Source organism: Rosa chinensis, chromosome 6, assembly GCF_002994745.2.
Source record: "Rosa chinensis cultivar Old Blush chromosome 6, RchiOBHm-V2, whole genome shotgun sequence".
NCBI lineage: Eukaryota > Viridiplantae > Streptophyta > Magnoliopsida > Rosales > Rosaceae > Rosa > Rosa chinensis.
Window position 1 is genome coordinate 23,593,602 of NC_037093.1, and position 21,948 is coordinate 23,615,549.

The 21,948-nt window shown below is 38.4% G+C and overlaps 2 protein-coding genes across 3 annotated transcripts; one reads left to right on the top strand and one right to left on the bottom strand.

Moving 5' to 3' along the window:
- Window positions 1-4,681: 4,681 nt before the first annotated feature.
- On the top strand, window positions 4,682-7,246 carry LOC112174606. The gene is made up of 2 exons (XM_024312407.2): window positions 4,682-5,330; window positions 6,681-7,246. Exons 1-2 carry the CDS (start codon window positions 4,737-4,739, stop codon window positions 6,954-6,956), a joined length of 870 nt encoding a protein of 289 aa, XP_024168175.1. The 5' UTR covers window positions 4,682-4,736; the 3' UTR covers window positions 6,957-7,246.
- Window positions 7,247-8,998: 1,752 nt separating this feature from the next.
- LOC112168911 (protein DETOXIFICATION 46, chloroplastic) lies at window positions 8,999-16,265 on the bottom strand. Of its 2 annotated transcripts, none has more exons than XM_024305844.2 (14): window positions 15,768-16,265; window positions 15,567-15,661; window positions 13,960-14,068; window positions 13,694-13,749; window positions 12,975-13,030; window positions 12,353-12,491; window positions 12,106-12,243; window positions 11,570-11,638; window positions 11,369-11,479; window positions 11,019-11,147; window positions 10,612-10,689; window positions 9,690-9,761; window positions 9,531-9,593; window positions 8,999-9,452 (listed from the first exon to the last, which is right to left on the bottom strand). In XM_024305844.2, exons 1-14 carry the CDS (start codon window positions 16,168-16,170, stop codon window positions 9,351-9,353), a joined length of 1,620 nt encoding a protein of 539 aa, XP_024161612.1. In that variant the 5' UTR covers window positions 16,171-16,265; the 3' UTR covers window positions 8,999-9,350. The 2 variants fall into 2 exon arrangements, with proteins under 2 accessions (XP_024161612.1, XP_040364861.1); XM_040508927.1 differs by having other exon boundaries at window positions 13,960-14,079; window positions 15,768-15,783.
- Window positions 16,266-21,948: the final 5,683 nt, after the last annotated feature.

Below are 21,948 nucleotides of genomic sequence, written 5' to 3' on the forward strand. Positions count from 1 at the left end.
TTAAACTACATACATATTGATGCCCCGAACCCACTATGTCAATATTGACCCGCTCCACAGAGTCATATATTACATAAGCTTACGAATTAAATTGTCAACAACAAAATAAAACGTAAATGCTCCTCAGAGCTTACTATAACGGAAGTCCAAATAACAGTAAAGTCACAAAAATGGCTTCCTACCGTAAAACTGCAAAGGCGTTATCTCAACTTCAGCCCAGATTATCCTACCCTGCAGGATTAACCCCTATACCGTTTGAATGGTGCACCGGGTTGCCACACAACAAACCTGGTAAGCTTTTGTAAGCCCGTATGAGTAACTCAAAATAATCAACATAACTCACAAGAATTAAGGAAAACAACTCACACTTTGATTCCTTAAAAACACGCAACATAGAAAACAACTCACTCATTGGTTTCTATCAAAGCATAACATGGAAAGCAACTCACACCTTAAATTCTATCAATCGTACCATAGAAAGCAACTCACACCTTTATTTCTATCAAATTGTTAATAAGGAAAAACAACTTGCACATTGTCTCCCTAAAAACCGTTAATAAGGAAGCAACTCACACCTTGTTCCCTAAAAACACGTAATCTCATGAGTTAGATATAACCTTGCCCCGTTACCCCATGAATTACAAATGGAAGACAGACTAGAGCTCTAATTGAATTCGTAACCATTGTCCGGCCAAAGACGTGATTACTTGATATTCTGCCCAAGGTCATAGACCTTCATTCCTCAGACTTCTCAGTACCTTGGAAAAAAACATTAAAGAAGTCGCACAGAACTCAAAATGTTACACAAATCTTAACGCTTTTCAAAACAAATCGAAATCAACATTTCCACAATAATTTGTTTTCTGAAAAGCCATAACCCAAAACAATAAAAGCATCATTCATGCATATTGTTTTCATAAATCAACAAAATCCAACAAAACATATATATATATATATATATATATATATTTCACGTAAATATATATATATACACACACACATAGTCATCCGCTCAAGAATGCCTACTAATAACAACTATAGTTTGCAGTTAATAAATAACTCTCAAAACAATAAGGGTAAGGGTATTCTATTCGTAAATGAACCTTGTGAGATTACTCACTTCGAAACTCTCGTTGCGTCTTCAATATAGAACAAAGCAGCCAACCCACAAAATAACCGTCGAAAAATACTTCGTCAAGTACCTAAGGAAGTACAGTCTTGATTCAGTCAACGAATCATAATTTATTAAAGTTCGAATCCCCAAATAGAACTAAAATCTCAAAGTAATGCCAATTGAGGTGAAACTACTTCCGAGACCTCCCAAAGTCTCCGGAATACTTCCACAGTCGATATGTCCAAACCACAAGTCGATTGGGTGCTCGGATCCTCACGGATCTAATAAATCAATCAGTATGAAACCGTAAAAATCATAACAAATTCATACGAACTCCAAATTTTTTGTATTATATATCAAAACGCTCGTATCGACGAGTAGAAGATATATAATACCAGAAACAGTTCCTAATATGGCCGGAACTCCGCCACAGACGGTGGCGCACCGCCGCTGGCCAAAACTCAATTTTTCATAAAACTTCCAACATCAAAGATGTTCATCTCAGCATGCTTAACAATTTTCATAACTAGCACGAAGTCAAAATCAAAGCGTAAAGGGTCGAAAACTATCTCGCAAGCCATGGATTACTGTTCAATCTGAGTTGAACCAAGTTTCATGTGAATCGATCCAAACAACCACCACAGATCTATCTAGGAGGCTGCTGCGAGCTTCCCAAGCCTGGTTTGAAGCTTCGCCGACGTCGGAGATCGGAGAACTGATCGGGTCAGAATACACGAATCTTCGCCGCCTTCTAGCGCCTCCGTGGGTGAGAATCACTACTAGAGGATGCCAGAGGGACGACCAGAGCAAGGAGGCGAACTGATCTGGAGAGTTTCATTGCCGGAGCTCGACGGAAAAGTCGGGTCGGGTCGGGTCGGCCGGGTCTGGGTAGGGTAAGACGGATATCTTCGATATTGAAGGTGTAGCTGAGAGAGAAGAGAGAGAGAAGAAAGCTTTCCGGAAATGGTAAATGGAAATTATGAAATGATTTTCAGATTTTCCCTATTTATACTAAAATGGAAATTTTTTCTGAAAGCAATAACTTCCTCATACGAACTCCGATTGACATGTTGCGCATGTCCACGAACTTGTATCGACGCGCTCTACAACTTTCGTGAAGGCATTTTTCCGATAATCCCAATGTATAAAAAGTCAAACTTCGCACGACCCCCTAAACTGTGAAATTCGAATAATTATACATGCGAAGACCATTCCACTTCACATACAACTTACGAATAAAGCACAATAATAATTATTCGTACGACTGGTCCATTATTAATTACCAAAATTAAATAACGAAAATCCAGGTCATCACAAATTTACTTGTCTCATGCTAGACTAGATGTAGCATATGTTGTCAGTATAGTGAGTGGATTCATGTACAACCCAAGTGAAGGTTATATGGATGTTGTAGTGAGGATTTTTAGATACTTGAAGATTGCACCTAGTACATGTCTAATATTCTTTAAACATAACCATCTTGAGGTGATTGGCTATACTGATACAGATTGTGTAGGTTGTATTACTAACAGGAAGTCATTTTAGGGTATTTAACATAATCACGTTTGTAGGAGGAAATCTTGTTACTTAGAGAAGTAAGAAGCAAAAATTAATTGCAAGGTCTAGTGCTGAAGATGAATATCGAGGTATGACTCATGGACTGTGTGAGTTAACCATGGTTGTGTAATATATTGCATGATTTAGAGTTCAAACCTAAACAAGCTTGAAAGTTGAACTCTGACAATAAACATTTATTGATATTTCATATAATCAGGTACAATATGACCATACAAACATGTGGAGGTTGATAGACACTTTATTAAAGAGAAGTTTGATGAAAAATTGATTGCCTTCCCATTTCTTCCAACTGAAGAGCAATCGATAAATGTGTTGACTAAAGGAGTTTCCGCCAAGGTTATTAATTACTCACTTGGAACATTGGGCATTTATGACTTGTATGCTCCTATTTGAGGAAGAGTGTTAGCGTGAGTAATTGTATCCTATTAGGAATGTATTTATTGTATTCTATTAGGAATGTAATTACCACTTATTGTAATTAGTAGTTACCTAGTCAGTACACGTAACCTTGGTGTATAAATATCTCCTTGTGAGAAAAATAAAATATCAAGTTACGGCAGTGCTACCAGTTCCACATGCCGAGCGGAAGAAGCTGCAGGAAGTGTGTGGCGAAAACCTCCCAAACAAGAGCCTTCAAAGTCTTGAAACACACCCCCAACACCTACACTCCCATCCACATTGCTAAAAGCCGCATCCACATTTAGTTTGATCATACCTATAGGAGGCTTCTTCCATCTAACATTCTGTATTGGAGATGCAAGGCGAGAAGATGAATGTGCAACCTTAAATTCCTCCCACCATTGTAGAGTAAGTGGCACAACTTCCGAAGCTAACTTAGCTTCATCTCCCCATACTTTCGCGTTTCGATTACACCAAGTTGCCCAAATCACCATCAACAAAGTAGCAAAGGTAGTAGGGGACAGAGAATAAGAAGCTACTAACCACTCAATCACACTTGCAGAAGAGGGAACATTGGGAATATTTGCCAGTTGAAGAAATGAGCTGGCATGGAAGCAATCTCTTAATGCATGTAGAGGGACTCAATTTCTTTGTCGCAGAATGGGCATTGGGTATCAATGTCTATACCCCTTTCACTTAGCCGACTCCGAGATGGAAGAATATTGGACGCCGCCTTCCACACACAAATTTTAACCTTCCCCGGGACCTGGGCTTGCCAAATCAACTCATCCAAAATTTATTGGGACTCTTTAGTGGAAATATTCAATCATTTTGTTTAAATTTTTTTTACAGTTCAAGTATTCTTAACCATCCTTCTCAATGGTTACTACCTCAAATTAATTAGAGAAAGACTAATCAATTTATACTATATCCTATAGAAATTATAAAAAAAAAAAAAAAAACTCAGGGGGTCACGGGCCCCAACGTGGCTCTGCCACTGAATATATGATGGATTAATGTGTTCAATATCTTTTCTAAGTTGGTTATGTGTAAAAGTTTGTGTATCATGCTTCTAATTTGCATATAAAATCAGGTTGCATATCCATAGGATGAAGCTACCTCATGTAATGAAGAATGAAAAAATAAGTTGTTACCATTTAATTATTAATAAATAAGAATTGCAGAATGTCTCACCTAATCCCTCATAGTAAGCACCTAAATGTTGCTTCAAGCTCCCTCAAACATGGGGCCAAAACTGAATAGATAAAGTTAACTTGATATCCTGTGATATAACAACATGTTGGAACACTTTCCATATCCCTATTCTTCTGCATCAGTTATGTAATTAAAATCATGCACCACATAGCAAGTGCATGTCAAAAAGAGATGCAAACCAATCCTACATCACCTGTAAAACCAATGCAAATGGAATTTAACATTCCAACTTCTAATTGAAATCACAGATGACTTAACAAAAAGTTGATCTGGAAAATCTAACACATGGCAAGACTTAAAAAGTTAAATAGAAATATTATGTTTTAAAAAAAAAAATTTATTAAGATAATTCTAACACAATTGTTTTGAATAAAATTGGGGTGAAGCACTAAAAGCACAGAGGAGAAGTGGAGAAAGCAGAGCAAAAGAAATGGCGGCAGTAGCAGCAGCGGTAGTTGGAGCTCCAACCCGGCTCCACCGCCTCCTCCACCACCCACCACCCTCCTTTTTCCTCAAACCCCTTCTCATCTCCACCACCGCCGTATCCAAACAACCCCAAATGCGACGCCCCAAGCTTATCTCCACTTCTCTTCCTTTCATCCCCCCACACCTCTTCTGCCACTCCCTTCCCGCCATCAAAGCCTCTCTGCAAGTAGAACAACCAACCCAAGAACTCGATGAGGAAGCTGAGAATGAAGATGAGAACTTGGACTCTTCTTCTTCTTCTTCTTCTGTGCTCGGAAGTCTAGACGATGAAAATGGTGGGGAAGGTGAGACTGAAGCTGGGAAATTGGATACCAACGACGCTGCCCGAATGAACTTGGACCCTTCTACCGTTTTGAAGAGGAACCGGGTCGACCCGGTCGACCTTCCGACGCTTACGGTGAGAGAAAAGAAGGAATTGGCGTCGTATGCCAACAGCTTGGGGAAGAAGCTCAAGTCCCAGTTGGTGGGCAAGTCTGGAGTTACGGCCAATGTGGCTGCTTCTTTTGTAGAGAATCTTGAATCTAATGAGCTTCTCAAGGTACTTTACTACTTGATTCTCCTTTTCAAGTTTCATTTTCTCACATTTTTCATTTTCTGTATCCCATTGTGGTAGGAATGTTTTACTTCTTTCGAAGCTCAATTCGGTATTGTTGATTCTAATAGTTAAGGTGTGAGAATGTTGATTATGTTAGGAGTGCAAAGTTGTTGATTCGAATATGTGTTGGCTTTCTCACTTCTCTTTGAATGTCTAGTATTTAAGGGTTTTTGGTAAATTAAATTTTCAAGTCTCAAATTGGTTTGATCAAGGATTGGAATGACATTAAATCGTAGGATTCGAGATTAGAGAAAATTCTCAAATAATTTGAAGGATTAGGGTAGGGACCTAGCCAGGTTAAGCTAAAGTTCATGGACACTCAGCTTTGTTGGAATGTGGCAAAACGGAGGGCTATTTGCTTGAAGGTCGTTATTCTTTGAAACCAAAGAATAGGCTCAACTTTTCACGAGTAATACGGAGATTTAGAAACTTTGAACGGAAGTAGCTGAAAACCTTGAGTTTGCTTTTCCATTTATTATGCTTTTTACCATGTTTGGCATTGATAGTTGCCTATCAAGTGATATAAGAGAATAATCTTTACTAGATATTGAATGTGTGAGCTAAGAGGGGTGTGCAAGGGATTAAGGGTGTGAGTATGAAATATAGTGTGAAATGGTACAACTTGTAGTATTGATCAGGTTTAGGATTGGATCGCGCCTGTGGACACTCAAGGAGGGAGGGGACCGCATTACTTGTGTTCATGTGTATTTGTTTATCCGACTTTCCCCCCTGCTTTTAGTTACTTTCTTGGTATCATATTTTGTTGACCAGACCTATTTGTGAATCCCAACAAGCTATTCAAATTGCATATTTCATAAGCTTCCCTTCCGGTTTAAGTTTGTGGTTTTGTAAGAAGAAAAGTCTTGTAGTTTAAGTTTAGGATGTTTTTATTAGTATACGCTGTGGTTTGGACAAGGCTTCACCTCCTGAGATACCAGGAACCGGTAACAAACCAATCCCTTGTCCCTAGTGCGGGCTATGAGCCTAGTTGAAGCATCACCAAATTTCCAAGTTGGTTTGGATGTTGTTTCATGCAACTCTCAGAAATTCTGATATGGAAATCTGCCTGGTAGTCCTGCAACTGAAGTAAGATGTACAATGAGAACCAACTCAGATAAGATGAGTTCTCCTCAGAAAATTTGTTGATGCTGTCTGTATATCATTCCTTGTGTGTTTCTCTTGTACTTACCAATATACTGTAGCGGACTGAAATATCTTTTGCTCAGATAGAGGATTGAAAGATAGTGTGTGTACTCAGCTAACATCATTTGCCAACTTGAATGTGGTGAACAGGTTAAAATACATGGGACATGTCCAGAGGAGCTAGATGATACGGTGAAGCAATTGGAGGCTGCAACTGGTTCAGTTGTTGTCGGTCGGATTGGTAGAACAGTGATTCTTTACAGGCCAAGTCTCACCAAGCTGAAAGCTGAGGAGAAAAAAGAGCAGATGCGGAAGATTTTTTTGAAGCGAAAGCAGAGATATTCACGACCATCATCTATGGAATTTCAGAAAAAAGGAAGACCGAGGATGTTTGTGCGTGACAGCCGTGGAAGACCCAAGGTCTAGTTTCTGTCAAATTATGGTATTGTAACTCTGGACGTGTTAAGAACTGCTGTCTTACTTGTACCGTCAAAGCTATGCATGTGTGCAAAGGAAATATAAACCAAAAGTTTTCTTTGGATCTTTCTGACGGTGTGTGGCTGATATTAGTGAGCAAAATCAACACCTTTGCCAAACTTAGAATGTAAGTTCATGAATTGAGTACCTTGGACAGGTGCTTGGATTTTGATGGTGATCCTTGTATTATGCCTTTTTGGACTTGCAAGGACGAAATATGCATATACTATTTTACTTCATGTTCTTTGCCATTGCATCTGAAAATAAAAAATTCCCTCACAAGTATTAGGATATTTCATTTGAGAACTTTATATCATATTTAGGTTAAGAGGAAAGGCATAAAAGTGCGTTACTGGAAGAATGGTTTCTCCCTTCTCCAGTGGGACGTTGACCAAAGAGAAACTTAATTATTAGTCTTGGTGATATCTTTTATCCACAATGTTGAATGAGGGGAAAATGTGATATTTATTGCTCAGATATATGTATGTATATGTGTGTGTGTAATTTTTATTTTTATTTTTTTATAGGACAAGACTATAACTTAAAGATGGAAGCCTCTAGGGCAACCTGAGTTTACAACATCAAACCTTAAGGCTCTCGAGACCTGAATAGAGTTCCTATTGGTCCAAGTTGTGCCATTTACATGACTGACCTAAATTAGCTAATACATTTGCCACAAAATTTGCTTCTCTGTGTTTGAAAGAAATTGACTCAAAGCTTGTGGCAAGGGCTTGGATATCTTGGATGATCTTGATCAATCACCAAGGGGGCTGAATGACTTTGTTGACAGCAACAAGGACTAGTTTGGAGTCTCCTTCAACTTCGATAATATTGTGGCCTTGCTCTTCGGTGCATCTAAGACCGTCTCAGAGCAAGGGCTTCTGCTAAAGGTACTGTAGTATTGCCAACTTGTCTAGTGGCTGCAATAAGAGGTCTGCTATGAGAATCAAGTACAACAAAACCACCAGCGGAGGATCTGTTGATAGAGCCATTGGAGTTCAATTTAACGGAGCAAGCAGAAGGAGAAGTCCACCCATGTTGAGCTGAATCTCTTCCCGCTTTGAGCTGAAGTCCACCCATGGTTTTGAGAAGAATCTCTTCCCGCTTGTCCAATTGTTGAGCTGGTATTAGCTAGTACAACAGCTGAAGCTGCTACCACAGATTGTGGATTTAAATGAGTATTTCTAAACACTTTGCCATTTCTAGCTTTCCATATTTGCCAGCACGAGGTGATCAATTTAGCAAAGAGTTGGCTATCATAAGGTCTAGAGAGATAAATTTTGGAAGACCTTAAGATAACCCTCAATCCAGTCCAAATTTGTAGGCATACCTGTTAATCTCCAGACTTCATTAGCAAAGCTACAATATCCGAAAAGATGATCTGCAGTTTCATTGTCAGTATTATTCATAGGACAGGAGTTATCATTGATCAAACCAAATCTACAGAGCCTATCTCTTGTTTTCAGTCTCCTAAGGAGGAAACAGCCAAAGAGCAATTTGGTTATGTTTTTCTTTGGTATTTAACTGTAACCAGGTAGCTGATTTAATAGTAAACAGTCCATTTGAGGAGAGGCCCCAAATGAATTCATCTTTCTATTCAGTTCTAGGGATAGGAATACTATAATTTGATTAACAATATTCTGGTCAAAGAAGAAAGAGAGCTTACCTCTATTCCAAGACTTATTTTGTATGCAGCTGTCAACAGTCTCATTTCAATTGATAAGATGTTTCTTTTCCTCCTCAACATACGTGTAATGGGTGATCAAAATTAAACATTCAAACATTCAGAAGTGGATTGATTTGCCATTGCCTAGAATCCATCTCATACCTTTTATTATGAGATACTACTATAATACCATTAGTCTCATTCAATTTCCCCCTCCCAAGACAGAAAGATACTAGTGTTATGGCTATGCTCCTAGCTCTCTTTATTTTGGTGGTCTTTTGGCAAAGTTTTGCTTTCGAGATTCCAATCCACAAAACAAAAAAGATATACAAGACATCTTGAACCCGGGTCAGGAACTTTTAATTACTAATTTTGTAAGGTAAATAACAATTACAACAAGTGATCAAAGAGAACAAGGTGCTGCTTAGACATACTAAATCGTGAGACCAGCATTGGCTCTATCTGTTCATGAATCTAGAGGTAGCACCTCGCGTCCACTTCCAGCGCGTTGTAGATAAATAAATAGAGGCAGCCTCATATTGCACATGAAAAAAATAGGGGCAGCCTCTTCGCCACTGGCTGTGTATAGATCTTCGATAAAGCAGCAACATCAAAACATGAATTTTGATCCCTATCAAGAAGTTACCATTTATCTCACGTATTCATCTATTCCTACACTAAACAGCTCTGACCTTTTCCAGTTTATACGGGCTCACAACTTCAGAGTAGAGTATCCCATCCGAGGATATAAGACGGTGTAGAGAGAGTAACAGCCGACTCTGAGAACAGAGATTTGTATTCAGAAAAATTCAAATAGATAATATTTAGATATGTAAAGCCATAGATGTTTGTCTTACCCATTGAAATCCTGCTAATGCCCACCAGACGCCTGACAAACCAAATCCTCTACTGCTCACAAGCTGGTCATATGAACATGGTGAGGGGAGTGTGGTCAGGGTCTGGTTTAATAACAACTGTTGCAGTAAGTTAACAACACAAAAACAACCAGATCATACCAGCAATAGAAGTGCACCCAAAGAGAAGCATCCACTCATTGACAGACTAATAAATCTCAGATCTCGTCCAGCCTGAAAATAAATTAATACTGCTGTTAGAGCCAAAATTTATGCTTACGATATCAAAGAGCTATCTCCATACTTATAACAAATTGAATCCAGTTTGAACTCCTAATCATCAGTCATGAAATTCTCCCTGGAATTTGGATACTCAGAAAAGACATGATTTACCAAAACTATTTATCTTGTTTATAGGTCAATTAGATAGGCAAAGAAATTTCATCACTTCCGGCTGTACACAAATTCCCAAAAATCCTAAGAAGAGCTCTGGGGGACTTTATCTCAAGGAGCCTAATGTTTATATGTACTTTCTCATTAGGTAAAAACAATCACTGGGTGATTGGCAGAAGGATGTAAATGCCCAATATCTAAGTGAACTGCTGCGGAGAACTGAACACTACCATCTTAGTGAAGATGAGCCATAGGCCTGAAAGTGCATCCCTTTTCCAGCAAGAGCAATACAAAGACAATTTCCTTTTGTTCATATGCAATAGAGGTTTCTTACCAGTGAAAATTCTTGGAAAAGAAGAAAAAAGGGGCTGTATCATCACCATAAATCAGACCTAAGATGGTGAACAGCCGGGTATATTAGTCCCCTAAAGATCAGTGCATATTCCATGGTTGATAAGAAAAATCCCAAGGAGCTCCCTTAGCATTTTACCATGCCATACATACTAAAATCTCATTCAAGGATAACATGACTACTAGATTCATTAAAATCCTTCCATGAGAGCTGACATCATTAACATAGGAGACAGACTTATAGTTTTCATCAATCTTTGGTCCCAAAGACAAGGTTTGCAATGATAAGGCTCTTAATGAAAGCACGGGAAAATCATCAGTAAAGTAAAAGAAAATATACCAGTAATGTTCCCTCAAGGCAGTGAGTAGGGGGCGTCACAACTAATGCAAGGAAATATGGTATTAGCACCTTATGCATCTGCATCAACAACGATCAAGTATCAAGAGGAATTAAACTTAGTGAACTTCTCTTTAGTGAATATAAATTCATGATCAACAGAAGGTATGGGTCAAACTCAAAAACTCAATATTAGTGTAGATTAATTAGTAATGATCAGACTAAAAGCAGTAGGCACCAGGCACAACCCACTGGTTGTAGCTTGGTGGAAAGCTGCAGCTATTCTCAAATGATGATACAACTAAGAAAGGAGCCATAAAACCCAACTTTCATTGTTCCTTGATGAAGATACTAAAGCACCAGTTATGCATTGGGAATACTTTAAAGAGTTCAAAAGGGACAGAACCAACCTCTTGTATGATCTTTTGATCAGGTGTAAAGATACTGGGAAAGAACCATGGAACACATGTTCCAACTATTCCTAATACTGAACCAAGTATAGCTCCGATGATGATAAGTGACTTGAGCAATGTGCGGGCCTGTTCCATATCGTGAGATTTTCAGAAGACAGAATATATAAAGATCAATATAAAATGGTTTTGGTTAATAGGAATAAATTAAATTATATTCATTGAAAGGGGAGTACTCCTTACAGTTTATTTCTTCAGAACAAAATACAGATGAGCACTTGAATCTTAACCAATATGACAAGTAATAAAAGTTGAATGTTATGACATCAATAACTTTGAGTATGACAAACCTTAGGCAAACTACGATTCACTCCAAATAGAAATTCCGGCATAAACGATTGTGCAGTTTGAGAGAGAGGCTCACCCCACACTGTACACATGCAGAATGTTTGTATCATGACCTAAAGTAAATGTAAATCATCAATACAAATAAGAATCACTTATCTCCAATAAGAAGATCAACTATGGCGACAAGTTTGACCGAAACTAACCTGATGAGCAGCCATGGTATGTGTTCCCATAGACGTCGCAAAATAGATAAGGAGAGAGTAGAAAACTACCTGTACATAACAATCTCTGCTTTAGAAAATGAAAGTATATTCTAATGAAGATCCAAGTTAAAATATTTTGGTTGCTTAAAGTGTTTCAGGCGTGATTCAGCTTCTCAAGTCAGGTGGCTTGATGTTCTTTCGACTCCTACTATGATAAAGGTAGTATTCTCAAGAAATCCCATTGAGGTTGTCAATAAAGCAAACTAAGTCTCTCCCTTTTTTTCTTAACATGGTATGAGGATATCAATCTGAGACCTAGTCTCAAATAAATCAGTCCTTTTTTCTTTTTTAAGAATTGTCCACAATGAATGGGTAGATGAACAATAGACCTAAGTCTCAAATAATTCAGTCCTTTTTTCTTTTTCAAGAATTGTCCACAATGAATGGGATAGATGAACAATTTGGAGGGGAAATTAAGAGAATTAAGGATGTTGTAGATTAGCAATGAATGTCAAATGATGAAAGTAAATTGTAACCTTTGACATCAATGTTATAAATACTGGAGCAGCAAGCCCAAGTACTGTTAGAAGTTCCTTGGACGATGGAACAGAAATGGCATAGCCATCGTAACCTTTTTTGTTCAGAGCTTCAATCATCATATATCCTGCAACAACCTAAACTTACACCAGTTACTGAGTAGTGGAAGCAAAAAACAATATAGCAATAAGAAATATGATAAAATTCAAACCATATATGGTCTTTTAGTATCTCCTTCAAACACACCTGTGAAACCATAGTTGCCCATGCTGCACCAGCTATACCATAGCCTAAATAGCTGCACAGGAGTGCATCACCAACACCATTTATAACACTGGCCACGGCCAAGGCCTTCAAAGGACCCCAAGAATCTTTCATGCCAAGGCTGCAAAACAAATTGAAAATATCAGAGTATGAACGGGAAGTAATTACTGCTCACAAATCACAATCTCATTAACAAAGGAATTATAAACTGCTGCCAAAGATTTTTCCATAGGGCAATAAAGATTTATTGAAGTGAAAATTTATGCACATTTCATGCTAGATTTTAACATTAGCATCCATGTACTCGTTCATATTTACTTGGTCTAAGTTGATTTTTCAATGCCTTGAAGGTACCAAACTTTCTTTCTCTAGCAGTAACTAAATATAAAAAAAGATAATAATAATAATAAATAAATAAATAAAATAAAAAGAGTCAGCATTCCCTATGCTTGAGAGCTATTACTTTAAAATATCCATCATGTAGAGTAGTTGCCAATGACTATGAAGAGGACCACAGGAGCTTTTATGATTTAGAGATCACTTGTATATTTACGAATAGTTAGATGTTTATGCTCTAGAAATGCATGGGATGAGATATACTAACCTTGCACTCTGAGCAACCCAACCAACAAGGAGTGCCGGCCATGCGAATCCTCGTATCTGCAACAGACATAGTGTTCAATTACACTTAAAAGAAACCAAGACAGTGTCTTTACTGATCATAGAAGACCATCAAGTAGAGAGATATTTCAGACGATCATCAAGCATGGGGAGGATGACAGGCAACAATTAGGTAATAAGTTTGGGGGTACAAATTAATGTCAATATATGTGGAATTCCTTCATATGTGTCCATTCACTATAATGAAATACCATTCAAGATAAAATGATTTTCCATTATGTAGACCTTCCATATGATAAAGATAAACTATTGGGTCAAATTATCTTGGCAACTATCCATCTCAACTCTGCGCACATGCACAAACATCAATTTCCGGTATATGTCTTCCATGTAAGGACTAAGAGCAAATGAAATGCAGTGGGGGCTTGTAGCTCTGTGGTTATGAGAATTAACCCCTACACCAGCCGGCCTCCAATCTTCCCTCCCCCAATGTCATAATTCCAAGAAAAGAGCATATGAAATGTAAAAAAAGGAACAAATAGAGAGAAAAGGCTTTTATTGTGTTCTATCAGTGACACACACCATCTACATGATATTATGGTTTACCAATTATAAAGGAAGAACTTTCAAAGAGGAGTAACCAATAAATACAGCTCAATGAGAAAAGCACATGAATGATTAAAAAAGATAATGCATAGACACCTGAACGTATGTATTTGCTGCAGCAATAATCTCTGCATTCTTTGATCCAGTAAAAGCTGAAAAGGCATAATTGCATAGGTCATTAATCGCCTATGTTACTTATACCCACTCAGATAACTCTTATAATCCGCTATTTACTACATTAATTAAAAAAATAAAAAATAAACTATTAAAAAAAATTTTAAAAAAGAGAGAGACACAAACAAACAGAACCTTTATCTTTTAGTGACACAAAGATAGTGAAAGCGTGTAGACATCCTTCTTACCAGTTAGTGCCCATGAACCGAAGAATCTTGTAAATAAAAGCATTAAGAAGCCAGATGCCAATCCAAGAAAAAGCAAGATAGATATCTGATGTTGCACTTCATTCTTGTCCTGTACCAATACTAAATAATCAAAAAATATTAAAAAATAAATAAAAAAATAAAGAAGGCACAGAAAATAAGATTAATGTAGCACATTATCGAGCATGAGCACTCACAACCCTAAAGAAAGTAATAGATTTAATACAATAATAAAAAAATTTCAAAAAAAAAAAAAAAACAGAAGGAAAAAAAGAAGAAGAGGAAAGGAGGAACATGGTCATATGGAAAAGCAATAGATGTAGCATGTTACAATGTGGTAAGAGAAAATCTCCACCCTAACGGCTTAAATATCAAATTTACATGTGAACAAGGCACTTAATAAATCTCATGCCAATGCTAATGAAATTCATGAGCTCTCATTATGTATGTGTTATTTGAGAAAACTTGTACTGACTTTTCAATAAGGAACCAAAATATGTAGAAATATGGTCTGAGCCATATAAACATTGACACCTAAATTTTTAGCATGTGTTTGTGACAGACTTACTATCTCATGCCCCACTTTATAATAAACAGTAAGTCAACACAGTATCAGAACATAAATAGCATTTTGTTACTGCATTTGTGATGAAATTTTAGGTCCTGACTTCTGAGCATAAAATCTCGCATGTGATTCGCAGTCCTTAGATGGTCCTTACATATGACAGATAGTGTTAGTGTGTGTTAGGCTTAATATGTTGTTCTAAATCCTAAGAACTTAGCTTTGGAACCAATGGTACTTGACATTAACTATGTTTCACTGCCTCACCAGCATGGGATGGAATAAAGTGTATTAATTCATATCACAGGAGTTGACATCTAGAGTACAGCTGCAGTCAACTATATTCGGTAACAAAGCATGTGATAAAAATGGCAATATATCTGCATAAACACGTTAACAGAAGACTCAAAGACTACTTATTCAACCGGCATTTACTTCAATTAGGGCCTCTTGACTTAAATTCATTTTGAGAAATTGACTTAAATGACTCCACCTGCCTTACTGCCTTCTGTGTCTTACTATGCCTATAACATTGCCAATCATGACACCTTTTTAGACAATCTGACATTCTGCTTTAAAAGAGCCCACTTTCACAAAAAATAAGTTGAGGAAATTCGCAAGAGCAGATTTAAAAGTTCAAGAGGCACCGAAACCCACTTTGAGATAGCATTCTGAGATAGAGAAAGTTATTAATCTAGAATGGAGCCTTTTACAAAATGATGGGAAAAAAAAAAAAAAAAGGGAGCCAAAATTTCAAAACATAATTTTCTTTAATAGAGAGTTCATGATTGATCTCAAAAACCAATCTGGCAACAGCCGCCATTTTGAGTAGCAGCCGAGGCAGATTTTAACTTCAAGCGCCAGTCATTCAAAATCCAATTCGTTTTAACAATTCTTAATTCTTTGCAAGGTGCATTAGAGTACCAAATAATTGTGTGTGCCAAAGAGGTACCCAAAACATGAAAATTTCATGTTTCATAGCAATACAAGCATTTCAACTTATCGAAACTCTGGAAGAGGAACTAACCCGTCTTGCAAGCGAAGTGGCAACCATGTTTGAAGTTGCAATAGAAAGGAACATGAACACATAACTCATATAGTCACACATTACAGTTCCAGGGCCTGCCCATAAAAAAAAAGGGGGGGGGGGGGGGGGGGGGGTAAATAAATCTCAACATCTACCATGATTAAAAATAACAAAGTTAAAATCAAAAATTGAAGCTAGTACCTAAAGCAGCAAGCTCGATTGTGCTTCCCTGACCGATGACGACAGTGTCAATCAGACTCATAAGTGGGCCGCACAACCAAAGCCCAGTAGCGGGTCCAGTGAACATTGCAATCTCCTTCATCTGATTCCATATGCTCCGACTCTCCAATTCCTCAACCTTAACCACCTCCAAAGCGTCGTCGTTTCCTTCATCGAGGTTTTCGCTAACAAAAGCTGTTAATAGCCTGTTACGACGCCGTATTGGCGCCGAGGAGCGCAATATCGGAAGTTGGCGCGTGGCATTCAAGCGCGGCGTGAAGGAGAAGGGTGAGAACGAAGGTTGGGGAAGGGAGTAGTGGCGGTTAGGGTTTGGAAGGAGACGACGGGGGTGAGGAGGGTGAGCTATTAGGGTTTTGGTCTGCATTTTTGCTGGGTTTGTTGGAAGAAGAAGAAGAAGAAGGAGGTGAATTGAAAATTTGAAATAGAAAAATATTGTGATGGGGAAGATGAAAAAGGAAAGGAAAAGAATTCAAACGGAAATGAGTTATGAGCTGACCGCTGAAGCCACGTAGGACAGTTGGCGGCCTTTTCTTCGCTTTCTATTGGTTGTGGTAGAATTAATTCATTTATTACATCAGAATTAAGGGTGTTGACTGTTAACGGACCTAAAATTGTCTTTCAAAAATTATTTGAACACAATTGCTTTTTAATTATATAAATAAATAAACACTTGTTAAATTTTTGGAAGGGCTTTTGTCCGTTTACCTCATTTTTAGGGATTTTTTTCCCACTTACCCCATTAAGTTTTTTTAATTCCCTTTTACCCAATACACTTTAAGGGACTCTTCCCTAATACCACATTAATATTTTTTTTTTGTTTTTAATTTTTTTTAATATCATTTTACCTCTCACCCCTTTGTTACTTAGAGAGAGAGAGAAAACATAAGAGAGAGAGAAGCCATAGGAGACTTTTGCCGGAGCCGGTCACCGGATTCCTGCCAACTTTCGCCAGAATCATGTCACCATCCGCCGGATTCCGGTCACCGGCCGCCACCTATCGAACCTTTTAGAAAACCTCACCGGAAATGTTTATTACCCCAATAGACATCTATTGCCCACCAATAAAGGGGCAATAGACCTCTATTGCCCTCCAATAGACGTCTATCAACCATGTATTGCCCCCCAATAGAACTTTTGGTCTATTACCCCCCAATAGACCACTATCAGCCATGTATTGCCCCTTAATATACGTCTATTGCCCCCCAGTAGACATCTATTGCCCTCCAATAGAACTTTCGGTTGCCGGAATTGGAACTAATTTCCTTAAATCTAGACAAATAAAATGTTGATTAAAGAAAAAAAACGAGGAGATAATATCGATTGAAAATATCTATTGCCCCCCAATAGACGTCTATTACCCCCTAATAGACATTTAATATACCTCTATTGCCCGAATAGAACTTTCTTTTTAAACCAATAACAAAAAAATCATGCTTCTGAACTGTTTTTTTTTTTTTTTTAACCAAGCTTCTGATACAGCATTCAATAACAAAAAACCAAATGTCCAAAATCGAATCCTAATTCAAAACTCTGTCAAATCCAATCTATCTGAAATGAATAAGCCTTAGAATCCAATAACAGTCTGATCCTAAAATCAAAAACGAAAGAGTGATTTGGGCACCCAGAGAATTGATTTATGCTCTTGGATGCACTCCCTCAAGTACCCAGCGGCGATCATCTGCTCTGTGATGTTGAGGAGGTCAATCACCGCATCGGAGGGGATGAGATCGAGCTCCCAGAGGCTACCAGTGGACCTGTAGCTCGAGGTGTTCGATGAATCGCCGCGGCGGAGGAGGACTTAGGAGTGGAACCGCCGTCATCGTTGACGGAGAAGTCGTCGACTTCGAATTCGGCGTTGTGATCCACGGAGAAGTGGTGGCTGGAGGAGGCGAAGGAGCCTGGTCAACATCCCCAATCTCCGATTCACTTCCTTCAGGTTCAGCATTCTTCCGATCTAGATTAGGATCAGCCAGTCATCGAGGTCGATTCCTTTGGTGACAACGCCGTGGTGGGCGGCCCGAGTCTGGAGGAGAGAGGTAGACTGCCTGGGTTGAGCACCGGAGCCGGAGACGGCCTGGCTCGTGCGCCGGAGCAGGAGGTCAGTAGGAAGGGAAGGAGGGAGGGAGAGAGATATCGAGACTAGAGAGAGATTAATATTGAGTGGCAATGGTTGTAATTATTTAATTGAGTTGAGGGTAAAATGGTCATTTTGTGTGAAAATTTTGTAATGTGGGAACAAAAATCTGTTGCTGGAGTAAGTGGGAAAAGTTTGGCTCATTTTGGTGCTTTTGGGCAAGAAAAACGTCCATTTACTTAAAGAATTTTTGTCCATTTACACTATTTTTAGACATTTTTTTCCCACTTACCCCATTAAGTTTTTTTTAATTCCCTCTCACCCAAAACACTCTAAGAAGGTCTTTCCTAGTACCCCATTAAGATTTTTTTAAAAAAAAATTTTTTAATACAATTTTACCATCATCCCTTTGTTACTTAGAGAAAGAGAGAGAAAATGGAAGAGAGAGAAACCATAGGAGACTTCGCCAGAGCCCCGTCACCGACCGCCGGAGTCCGGTCACCGGCCGTCAGATTCCTGCCAACTTTTTCCAGATTCCGGTCACCGGCCGCCGCCCACCAGAATTTGCTGAAAATCTCACCAGAAAAGTTTTTTTGCCCCCAATAAACATCTATTGCCCCAATAGTCTATTACCCTCTAATAGATGTCTATTGCCTCCCAATAGACAACTATCAGCCATGTATTGCCCTCCAATAGACGTCTATTACCCCCCAATAGGACTTTCAGTCGCCAGAATGGAAATTAATCTCCCTAAATTTAGACAAATAAAACTTTGATTACAAGAAAAAAAAAAAAAAAAAACAAAGTGATTACATCAATTCAAAAGGTTTATTACCCCAATAAAACTTCTTTTTTTTCATTTTTCTTTCATTTTGGGCTTCTGCCCCATTTTACCGCCAAAATGGCTGCGGGGCTTCAGGAACGGAGATGGTTGCGGGGCTGGAGTCAAGCTTGGCGTGCTAGGCCTTTGAATGGGCTTTCCGTTGGAGTTCTTGGATCTTGGCTATTTTGGGCTAGGTTTTGGCCTAAGCCCAACTCTATGTTAGTAGCTGTGTTTACTTTCAATAATTCCCTATGTATTTAGGGATCCTAGCTTTGGTACTTTGCCTACAGAATGATCGGTGATTCTACACATCTAGGTGCAAAGTTCTTTGGTGTACCGCAATTGAGCGCATTAGCACCGGGAACTTTGTCTGCTATTATTCTTAGTTTAGAATTATGTTATTCTGCTAGGCTCCTGTAAAAGGAGCGGAATTGTTTCAAGTGTAATGGGTGTAATGGCACATATTCCCCTGGTGGGAACATGTATTGGGCCATTCTAGCCTGTGTTTGCTATGAATGAAATCATTACTTTAAAAAAAAAAAGGTTTTCCTCTCTCTTGGTCCTCTTGGATCCATCTTATTCATCTTTTTTAAATTTCATTCTGTAATATGCTAACAGCGTTAGTTGTTATTAAATAAAATGATACGTGTCAAAATTTTATTCGTGAGACAAGTTTGGGGACAGGTGATCTCCTCCCTCCACACTTCCCATCTAGTTTTTAAATACTTTTTCTTCTGTAGACTCCGTGAAACTCCGAAGATCACTTTTGGACGAGATCATTTTTCACGACCTTTGTTCGGCTAAAGATTTTTGGAAATAGTTTGGGCTTGGGCCTTAGGCCCAAAAATAGCATAAGATTAGAGTCCAAAATTTACTTTGGACACCTAACAGACGGGTATGCTAGGGAACCTAGCCCAATAAGTTAGTTGACCTTCGACCCGAGCATCTTTCTTGACCCGGTAAGGTTCTTGTAGCTCATAATATCATCCTTGTATGATTTTGAAATCTACTTGTGTGTGCGTTTACGATTTTCTTATTTTACCTTTCTTAACCATTGGCGAAATTTCTGCTCGCCTTACCTGAAGCTTACTAGTCAACCATCTCACCGACTTTCAAAAGCACAATTTATTTACTCCTTATATTTTTCAAACTCGAGCAAGATTCCTACAAAACTTACTCTGTCATTTTTCTATCTAAATACAAGTCAACCATCTCACCGACTTTCAAAAGCACAATTTATTTACTCCTTATGTTTTTCAAACTCGAGCAAGATTCCGACAAAACTTACTCTGTCATTTTTCTATCTAAATACAAGTTTGGTGAGGCTCAATCCTTATTTGGTCTTGCCAACACTTTAATTTGAGTTTTCTTGATACTTATTTTACTTTTGTTTTCCCCATCATTTTGGTTTTTACCCCCTATTATTTTTGTCCCAAATTTATCTGATTCAATTCTTTCACTTTCTCCAAGCTGAGTCATCTATCTCACACGCAAAGCCCAGCTTTTCTTCTTTCTTTGTTCACGTCAAAATTGGGCAGAGGGAAAGGAAACCTCGATCAGCAACTCTATTCCACGTTACCAACATGCAAAGGGAAACTCCCCCTAGAGAGCCATATCAGACCTTCAAAAGGGAGAACCCATGCCAGAAATCATCGTCCACCCTCCTCTTCTCACCCTTTCTTTCTTTCCTGGGCATATCAGTGTGTTTGTGTGCCCTGAAACACCTAGTTAAGAACCTCCAATCAAAAACCTTTTGTCATCAAAGTTGTTCGCCTATGTATCTTCTATCTACCCTCAAAATTGCAGCTCCATTGGAGTCGATTTGGTACCTGTACACCCCTCGAAACTGAAGTTGTTCGGAAGCTAGCCAGTTCCGGATTTCTACTTGAATTCCCTATCTTGCTCTACCCAAATCCTCCACATCTTCCTTGAGATTGATACCAACAGTTGGTAAGATTCTTGAACTATCAAGTTCCTATTTCTTTCCTCAATTTTTAGGCTCAATACTTTCAAAACAACTCTTTTACATATTGAGAAGTTTCTGTTTCACTCTGCATGTTTGAGATTGAGCTAATTTCTTGGCCTGCAACTGAGCTCGATCTAACCAACTCCCTTAGCTCCCTTTCCTGTTGAAGCCCTCAAGAAAAACTCGCCTTTTGGTTAGTCTTTGGTGAGTATCAGCCTTTCCTTAACACTGTATATTTTTGGGTTGTTGTTACAAACTCTTGCAGATTACAACTTGTCTTTGTTGTTGTTGGAACCTTATTGCTTTAACTTAGAACCTTTCATTCTTTCTGATGTGTTGGTTTTGTGCTAGACCATAGTTATCTTAAACATTAAAATCGTGCTTGATCCCAAGAGTTTATTTGTTTTATGGTTGTCCAAACACCATGTCTTCAAAACATCATGTTATTGAGCTACAAGACCTCCTCTTTTTAGTATTAAAGGATGACTGAAAGTTTAAGTCTTTAGGAGCTTTAGATACTTTCAGTAGGTGTCTTAGAGCCTACTTAACCAGCCATTTTGGTTACCAAAAGAGCTTTACACAAAAGAACCAATTTCTGTAGTTTTTCAGTTTTCAGTATAATCTGACCCAGCTGCATTCCTTTCAAAACTGGAACTGAAACGTTGAGAATTTGGGATCAATTCCTTCTGGATAAAGATAGTAGACACATAGATGAACAATTTGAATCACCCCAAAAGAATTTTTCTAGAATTAGTTATGCAATTTTGAAATATATGGACAGAAGCTGCTGTTTCTGGAAAGAAACTAGACACCGTTTTACTTTGGCCTTTAAAACCCTTACTCTTTAAATGGCTTCACTCAAAATTCTGTAACCATTTCATTCTTACTGAGTAGGTTGTTAAACCATCTTCTTTCCAAAATTTTCCCAAGAATTTACCTCAAGTGTTTTGGACACTCCTCCTTGGCCCTTAACAGTTCCTACTTAAACTCTGTTTCCAGTTTTTGACAACTTATCTTCTAAAGGTGTTTTGCCACTTTTCCTGAAAAACCAACTCTCCCTTTGTACCCAAATGGTCTGGTTATTAGCTAGTAAATTAGGTTAAAAGAGAGGTTTTCTTTGGAGAGTATTGCGTGTGAATAGCTAGCCGTGTTTATCGTTATTAATGCCGCTTATTGATCTAGGCTCAATATCTTGGTAGGATCTTGTGACGTGGTGGTTGCTACAAGGTTGCATTGAGGCCAAGTGCTGCAAGAGAAAGCTCGAGTTCTAGGTAGGGGA